We start from the raw sequence: 8,972 nt of genomic DNA, 5'->3' as shown, positions 1-8,972 counted from the left end.
GCCTGGTCTATTCCATCGAAGCTATCCTAGTATGCCAACCTGTTAAATCCACCTTCATTTACTAATCCTGCCTGTTCTGTCTGAGTTTATGTTGATCTGATGCCTGAGACTGATTCAATCACACTGTAATAATGGTAAAGTCTACTCTGTTCATAAAGACACAATCCATTTTGCCATGACCCACCCCTATTAACCCTTTATCCTGGCTATGTTTAACCGTAACACAAGGAAGTATTTTGTATGTAGCTCTGATTTTTAAAGATCAGGCAAATATTCTTACCTTCATATGATGTGGGCGGCTAAGGCAGAGGATTTGGTAGTCCTTATTTATGGCTACCAACTCAGCTCTTCTCTGCACATTTTGTGTTCAATCCTGCCTCTGAAGGTGGTAGAAAACTTGTCTCCAGTCTTCAGAGGCATTGGGAAAGGAAAATACATGGAGTGAGCAGGTATGGGTAAGAGAGATATTCCAGCCCTCAGACAGGTTGCTGCAAGAAACTGGGACTTTAAAACCTGTCTTTGTTCTTCACCGAAAAGTGGGAGTGAGACACTTGCAGTGTCGTATCTCCCAAGGTGTCCAGTTTCACATGTGAAACCGGTTTGGCAGTGGCACAGCATATGGCTGAGAAATCTATCGGCAACAGAGGATTAAGTCTTGCAGAGGGAAAATGCTGCAAAAAGAATCTTACATCACTCCCCTCACTTAGTTCAACACCAGTATTTCATTGCACCATTCTGGTCTATGCTTTCTAAAGCGACTCAGATGGATCAGTTCATACTGAGACTCTCTCTCTAACTCTTATGACTCAATCTGTGGCCTGTACTCTTCATGTGAAATTACTTTATTACTGTGGCCTAACTATACTAACTCAATTCATTAGAATGCTTCCATCTCACAGAGTATCACACAGATTCCTAGATTCCGCTTGTCTGGCCCATCTTCAGTAACCTTTTATTGCCCACACCTTGGACAAACCAGGCTTGAGTATGATGTTACTTTCTTGCTCTATTTTCAGATCTGTGAAATTACCCTTAAGGAACACAGATGCAATAAAATGGATAACAGCTGGGATTACGAAGCCAGATTACAGAGCAACAAGCAACACATTCATAAGAGAAATTATGAAAACTTAGACAAATGAACCTTTGCAAGAAACTGTCCCCCCCACCCAAACCTTCTGCACAGCCTGACCTAAGTATATGTGTCAGGTCTAGCTGTGCTATCTCATGTTCTGAATTGTGCTCTTCAGCTGATTGCAGAGGCTGGATTGTCATTCAGCAAGGGGCTTCTTTCTGGGACAGAGCATATGGGACTTCTTTCCACAGATCCCTTTCCTTTTGTTCCACACCTCACAACTCATTGTACAACTGGCATCCTGGAAAACATGAAGTTAGACACTGTAAGGAGAGTTGATGAAATGGCTTCAAGACTTACAGGCTTGGGAGAGAGAGAGTGTTTCCTCTGTCTGCAGAAAATACGAACTAGGGAATTCTAACCCCTCTGTTATGAGATATCACCCCTTAGCTAGGTTTGAAAATGATCATGAAAATGTTGAGTTTTAAAGTGGCCCAATAAGGAGAGGAAGGCCAGATATTTCCACAGACAAGGACAACTGAACTCTCCCTAATTCCATGCCCTGTCTTTATCCACCTTTGTTAAATTACTTCTCCTGCCAAGTCCATTTTGACACTTTGCTGTTCCACTTTCACATACCAGTGCCAACTCTCAGTTTCAGTTTGATCCTTCAAGCCTAACCTGCCCAGAATAAATTAAGTCACTATCCTAGTTTGGCCTTATTCTTCAGGTTTCACTCTGATCTATTTCAGTCATGATATTCCATAGTCTATCTTAATTGGAAAATGTAACCACAGTGCCAAACTGATGGATCCATTGTAACATGTTGCTCCAGTTTCTTCTTATCTTAATAGGCCTATGGTCAGCCTCTGAGACAGCTAGGAATTAATCCTCTAGTGAACAAATTGAGTCCTGAAGGACACAGAAAATTCAAGATACATGTTAACCCACTGTCTTGCTCTTGTCCATGTATGTTTATATCCAGTCCTTGTCCACCCATCTGAAAATAGATACTCACAGTACTTCAGTTATACTCACACATTAATTTCTCTCAGCCCCCACAGAATAATCTAGAGTTTGCTGTGCATGGAGGCACTGGAACAAAATGTCTAACCCCTGCCATTGCAGCCCAACCAAGTTGGAGCTGCCAGTGCCAGCAGCAGGCTCCAAGCATACAGGAATAATATGTAACATGCCTCAGAACTTGTCAGGATCTGAAGTTATTTTTATCTACTTTTAGTTTTACATGTGAATTTATTTAAGAAACTAGTTGTGCCTGTGACTTGCTTTTGGATCAGAGTTGTCCCACCTGTAACAACAGAAATACTTAATGGTCTTGTATTTATGACTAGCCAGAGGTTCTGTGTGGGTTTTTTAGAGCAAATTGTCTGGCTACTAATGAAAATATATTTAGTATAGCTTTATTTATTTGGCTTTGCTTAGTTATGTGCATTTAGATGATTTCAGCCCAAAAGAAATAAAACCATGACTGGAGAAGGACTATCAGACTGAAGCAGTCATATAACTAAGATTAAGAGCCAAATAGAAGTAAGTGCTAGTAAAAAGGCTGTTTGAAATTTAAGGTAACCCTGAGTATACACAAGAAAAGGAGGAAGAAATCCTTCCATTGGTGACACCATACTCCTTCTTAGGGATGGAATAAAGGATGGAATAATTCAATATTCCTTGTGTTAGCTGTTATTTGATTCAAGAACCAGCAATGTGCCATTGCCACATAGAAGGCTAACGGTATCCTGAGCTGCATCAGGCAAAGTATTGCCAGCAGGTCAAGGGCGGTGATCTTTCACCTCTCCTCAGCACTGATGAGACCACACCTGAAGTACTATGTCCAGTACTGGGGTCCCTAGTACGAGAGGGACTTGCACTCTTGTACTTGGCAGCGAAGGAGGATCAGTGCAGGGGAAGGGGCTGAGATCACATTCAGACTGCTCCCTGCCAGAGAGCCACAGATAACAGGCTTTTTCACCAAAGCAGCAGGAGCTGTATTTTAAGAGTTTCTGCTCATAGTGAATATGCTTTAAATTAAATACTCGACTACCATTGATTAAGACTAGATTTATAAGGATGAAGGAGGTTTGGTTCATCAGCTGAAAGTGAGACACCTTCTAACCCCATAAAACTGCTGAGGAGGGTGAGTTGCTCCAGTTCCTGTGGTGTGCCAAGGGATTTCTCCCTGGGAGATATTTCTAAGAAGAGAGTAAAGTGGAGATAGAGACACTCGCCTATTGCTGGAATAACTTCTCTCCCACCCCGGTTTCAGACAGTAGCTCACTTGATCATTTAACACAAGTTGTACTGCAACTACTCAAGCGGCAAGAAACACTCTGCAGTGAACCTGACTGGAGTGATTTACAGCTCCTTGCAAATTGCAAGAAAAATGGCTCTGGGAGTTGTGACAGTTGCACTCAACCAGACTGGTGATAGTTTGGTACAGGCTCCAAAGCAGATAAAGGCCTAGGCCGTAATTGCAGCAGAAACTCCTCCAGTCCCAGTCTGTTCTCTGAAAACTCATAAAGAAACAGAGTGACACAGTGAGCTTGACGAGCATATGAGCTTGGATCATGGGATTAACACTTTAACAGCAGGTGGCTTTTCCAAGATTCATTTATTAAGGAACAAAGAAAGTTGTGGTTACAGGAGCCTCATGCATACCTTTTCCATCACATGTAATTTGACTACAAGCCAACCACTTTATTCCACAAATATGAGTGCCTAAGTGAGCCTTCTCCCTGCCAAGCAGTTGGCTGCATGGCTGTGATCTCCTCCTGACATGGGACACCTCTCAAAGTTGCTTCTCGAGGCAGAGAGATCTTTTGTCAGTGGCAGATCTGTGGAAAGTGATTGATATCATACAAAACCTTTGATTATGGTAACTGTGATTTATGTCCTGGTGACTTTGATTCTGTCTTGGTAGTTTTGAATCATTGCTATATCCTTTGTGCAGTAATAGAGTGAACCTTCCCATCGAATTTTGTTAAGTCACACTTTTACAATGTCGTATTTCAATAAAACCACTTTTGCCGATGCCTTTGACAGTCGTTCTTTAAGCAGTCTAAATCACCCATTTGTGGCAGGAGTGCAGCAATAAGAATAGCAGATATACTTGCTCTTGCTCATGTGACCCATTCAGTGACCCACAGCAGCGAAGGAGGGATAATTGCAGCTATGTGACAGAATTGGTTTGCCCTAAAATTTTCATGCATACATACTTTTCAGTTATTTGTCTATTCTCAGTGTTTTTTTGGAATGGGATGAAAGCAATAGAAAGCTTCACTGAAGTCACTGATCTAATGTCTTTATGAAAATCTTGGTATATCTGAAGATGCAGCTAATACTTAAAAAGGAAAAATTAAAAACTTTAAATATTATTTATTTTTCTTTTAATAGTCCACATATGTTTAGGATTTGTAAATTCATAAACATTTTTATTTAATCAAATAGTTCTATAGCTTGTATGATCAAAAAAGGTCTTTCATTTTGTCAGAAATTAAGGTGTAAATGATTGATGCTTGCTAGCAAAGTATTGTTCAGATTTCAGAATCTTCATATTGTAAGGACACCTTTTCAACAGAAGGCAGGTATAACTGCACACCTTAAACTGTGGGGACCATTTGTAAATTTGAAAATTGACCTTATTCAGATGCCTAAATGCTGTCATTTTGAGTGTATCCTTGGCACTTTACATATGTTCTTAGAATAGGTAGAAGCCCATGCTTGTAGACATGCAGATGAAACAACTGTTGAAAAAAAGGTTGCTGAGAGAAGTAATTTCTGGGTTTAGTATTGCCCTAACACTAAACAGCAATAAGGGGACTCACTTTACCAGGTAAGTAGTGCAGAAAATTTGTGAAGCCCTACAAATAGAACCAAAGCGTTATCGTGCCCATCACCCTCAATCCAATGGGGCTGTAGAGAGGAAAAACTCTGATTTTAATAAAAAAATTGGCAAAAAATTGTGCAGAGACCAACCTGAAATGTCCAGGTGTGTTACTTGTCCCACTGATTTATATAAGAAGCATTCTGAATAGAAAATACGGACTATAACTTCATGAGAGTTTAATGGGCAAATTCATGTGACTTACCCTGAACAAATGCTGTCAAACCTAAAATTGATGGGTAATAGTCTTCTAAAATAATGTAAAGCCTTAAAGAACTATGTAAGGACTTCCCACTCACAGATGAAAGAAACCTCACCTGAACTCATCACTGAGGTCTGTTGTTCCTTGAAACCAGGAGACTGGGACTACATTAAGGTAGTGACTGTGGCTGCATTAATGTACCATTGAAAACGTGCACTTCAGCTGTGCTAGAAGGGACCTTATCATGTCCTGCTAATTGCTAATACTGCAGTAACGTGCAAGGGCTGCTCAGCTGGATCTGTGCTTCACAGCGTAGAAGTGTCACGGCACCTTCAGACACAAAACAGAGAGCATCACCTGCCACAGCAGGGCTGGATGATCCAGCTGAACGAACTTTGATCAAATGTCAACAGACGTACAACCTACAACCCCGCAAATAGACTTTGATGACCCTATTGTTAGAATCTGAATTTGTTGATTTTTTTTTAGAAATTTAGCTTTTTTTGTTCTGGAATTCTGTATTTGAGTTTATATTATTAATAGTCTTATACTAGCCTGTAAGAACTGTTGTATGATAAGACCATAAAAAAATGAAAGATTGTGAGGGGTCTCTAAGGCTCATACAAGACCTGTTAACTGGACAAGTACTTTTACATTAGGAATTCTTTTTCCTGGCACCTTGATACATCCAGACCTTTTAACATAAGTTGATTAAGACAGCATTGAAATTTATTAACTGTGCTGACTGTGTATTAGTGGGTACAGTTGACTTTCTGTTGTGGAAAATTGGTGTGTTAGAGACTAGAAAGAGGCATAACTCAAGCAAAGGCTAGAACAATAATGACAAGTATATAAGAAGATAAGGAAAAAGAGAAGGAGTAAGTGCTTGGACTAATGTCTCTAAATGATAACAAAACCTAGAGACAAGTACACATGATGTGACAGCATGGCCCACATGGAGATTGATCCTGGGCTCCAAGGAGTTGTGAGCACTGAAGACAGTAGTACCACAACTACAAAGTAAAGATAAGTAAAAATACAAATAGGCACAAAGATCATTGCTTTCTTATCACCTGCACTCTGCTTTAAAAATTAGGTTAATAGAGAAAAATATCAATAAACAGCATAGTTTGACCTTTCCTAATAGCATCATAAATGCAGAAAGAGAGACACTGCCTGTTACAACATCTGGTTTACTGTCTTGGCACTGATGTCATGTCTTCTTTCTTGCTGTCTTTGTTCTAGAAGCTTACTTCTTGCCGTCTTTGCTCGCAGAGCACATTCTCTTCACCTGAATGAAGTGGGGCCAGCCTAGCCCTTCATCCCAGTAGTACTCCGGGGAGAGCAGGCGCGTGGGCTTGTGATATAGGAGATACTTATTCAGGTGGCTCTCATCATGCCATCTAGCTGCAATGCCATTTTCTCTGTCCTCCATGACCCCTTTAAAACAAGTTGTGGTCAGTTTGTAGACCTCAGCCACACTTCCTCCATAGAAGCTTGCTGTATAATAGAAGTCCCCTTCTCCTTTAGGGATAGCAGCTTGTGACTCAATGCGTGTCTCATATAATTTGCTCTCACGACGTGTGGTGCACTGCCAGGGGCTGATGGTCCCCACCAGTGTGTCAATGATCTCCACACCAATGTGTTCAAATAGCTGGACATCAATGTCTATGGAGTAGAGATAGTCGACCTCATACTGGAATTGGCTATGGATATATCTACTGATGATATCCATACGGTTCATGAAGATATCCTGGCACTGTGAGTGATTCTGGACAGGAATAACAAAGAGGTGATTCTCAGGGGCCAACTGAAGGTGAGAGATCTGCCCAGGATTGTCTGTGAACAAGTAGAAATTCACCTGGTGCCCAGCAAGGAAGTACTTGTTGGCAGAGTTCATGAACCCTTCTATGAACTGGACGTATCTGAGAGACAAGGAAGGGAAAAGACTGGAGAGCAGATCTACCTTGTGAAGAATGGCAGCTTTTCAAGTTCATTGTATTTCTCCTTTTCTATCCATTGCTCCCCTCTTATGGTAGTGCTCTTTATTTATCATAACTGGTACCACTTCAACCCTTGCCTGTGCTGCTGCACATTATATAATTTTTCAGTTTTCACTATTCTCTACTCCATTGGTCTTTCATGCTCAGTATACAGAACAAATATCTTCTACCCTATGCTGCTCCCTAGTGTCACTGCATAGTATAAATACTTGTCCTCACCCTTCACTCTTACATGCTCCTTGACTCCCTGGCACTCCTTCTGCAACGTAACTTTTTAATTTACTGTTCTAGAGAGGATAAAAATTACCGATGAAATAATTTTAACAGCCTTGAGATACCTGAAGTCTCTATCTAATCTGGGATGCTCAGAGGACAGAGAGAGAATATAGTTCTTTACTCACTCAGAAACTCTAAGAGGAACCTCCCCCAGAATTTACAAGCTATAATGGCACGGTTAATAATTTTACTGGACCAAATATTGTAACTCTAAACTCTAATAAGAGCCCATTAAAAATCTCAGCTTTGCAGAGGTTTTTCATTTCTCACCCCAGATTAGAGGCTAGGTTTGTTGTAAGAAACATAGCAGGAGCTGGAATTTTCTTCTCGAGGGATTAAAATGCTAGTTATATTGCCAAGGATAATTTTAGACCTTTGCAAGGCAATGTCTCCTGTTTTTTTACAGCCAGTTGCCTTACTTGGTAAGTTGTCAATCCCGTGTCATATTTCTCCAAGCCTAAATCTGCTCATATTCTGTCTCCGGAACCTTTCTCACCCCTGCTTCACCAGCAGTATTGCAGCATAGCTGGCTGGTGAGAGGTTTGAGTATTTGACAAGAAATAAATAACAAACCAATACTTTTTAACAGCAAAAGTGACCACTCCAGTGACCAGGTTCTTCTGCATATATTGGGCATTCAGGATGTCTCTATTGAATGTGCCTTCCCAGACAATTGGAGCCAACCAGGGTGTCAACACCAGAACATCCTGCCTCCTGCAAAGGAGTTTGAGAATGAAAGCGGTCTTTAGATGGCCTATAGATTTCATAAATACAAACACAATCTTCTTTAGCACAGATACCTACCTTGGAGTTAATCATCCCAGACTCTCTTTGAAATCACTACAAGTCAAGAAAGTACTGTCAGTGAAATCTAGATATGAGTTATCTTATCCTGGAGCAGACACCTGAAATAAATCAAATGCCTCTAAAATACTTGCTTCTCTATGAAGTATGTAACTGCGAAAGAACTGATACAAGTTTAGAACCCGTGTTTCCAATTCAGCCTTTGATGACAGGAATGCAGCTATACCTGACTTTGTACAGCCATACCTGACTGCTAGCTCTGTTTCACAGAGCCATGTGAACAGAGCCATTTGTGTCCACATAACATTTCATTTTTACATTAAGCTGTAACATCCAGAGAGTGTATTGGCTCAGTCCAGGTATATATCCAGAGTGCAAGCAACTGGGTAAACACACACAATCAGGGGATTTAGACACAAGTATGGGCTTGAGCCCTGAGTTAATTCGAAAGTATGGAGAAAACCGAAGTTGACAGAATGTGATTTACTGCTGAGATGGTTTGGATCATCTTTTGGAGGTGCTACTGACTACTGAGCCCCTTCGCCTCTATCCTGATTAAATTTATCTGTATGATTATTCAGATCCTATAAAATTGAACCGATATATTTCTCAAGACATTTTCTGCCCAAATGTAGGTGCCTATATTGTAGATGTGCACATCTGAACAACTTGTCAGGAGTCCATTATTGAAAGTAAAGAGAAAAAAGCACTTCT

General features: G+C 40.6%; 1 protein-coding gene across 1 annotated transcript; it reads right to left on the bottom strand.

Moving 5' to 3' along the window:
• Positions 1–6,424: 6,424 nt before the first annotated feature.
• On the bottom strand, positions 6,425–8,168 carry ABO (ABO blood group (transferase A, alpha 1-3-N-acetylgalactosaminyltransferase; transferase B, alpha 1-3-galactosyltransferase); the record flags this gene model as incomplete). The annotated part of the gene is made up of 2 exons (XM_010182194.1): positions 6,425–7,100; positions 8,034–8,168. Coding segments are annotated over 2 exons (811 nt in total), but the record flags the coding sequence as incomplete, so codon positions are not given.
• Positions 8,169–8,972: the final 804 nt, after the last annotated feature.

This window comes from Mesitornis unicolor, unplaced genomic scaffold (assembly GCF_000695765.1).
Source record: "Mesitornis unicolor isolate BGI_N332 unplaced genomic scaffold, ASM69576v1 scaffold27650, whole genome shotgun sequence".
Classification (NCBI taxonomy): Eukaryota; Metazoa; Chordata; class Aves; order Mesitornithiformes; family Mesitornithidae; genus Mesitornis; species Mesitornis unicolor.
This window is presented reverse-complemented; position numbering and strand designations above follow the sequence as displayed.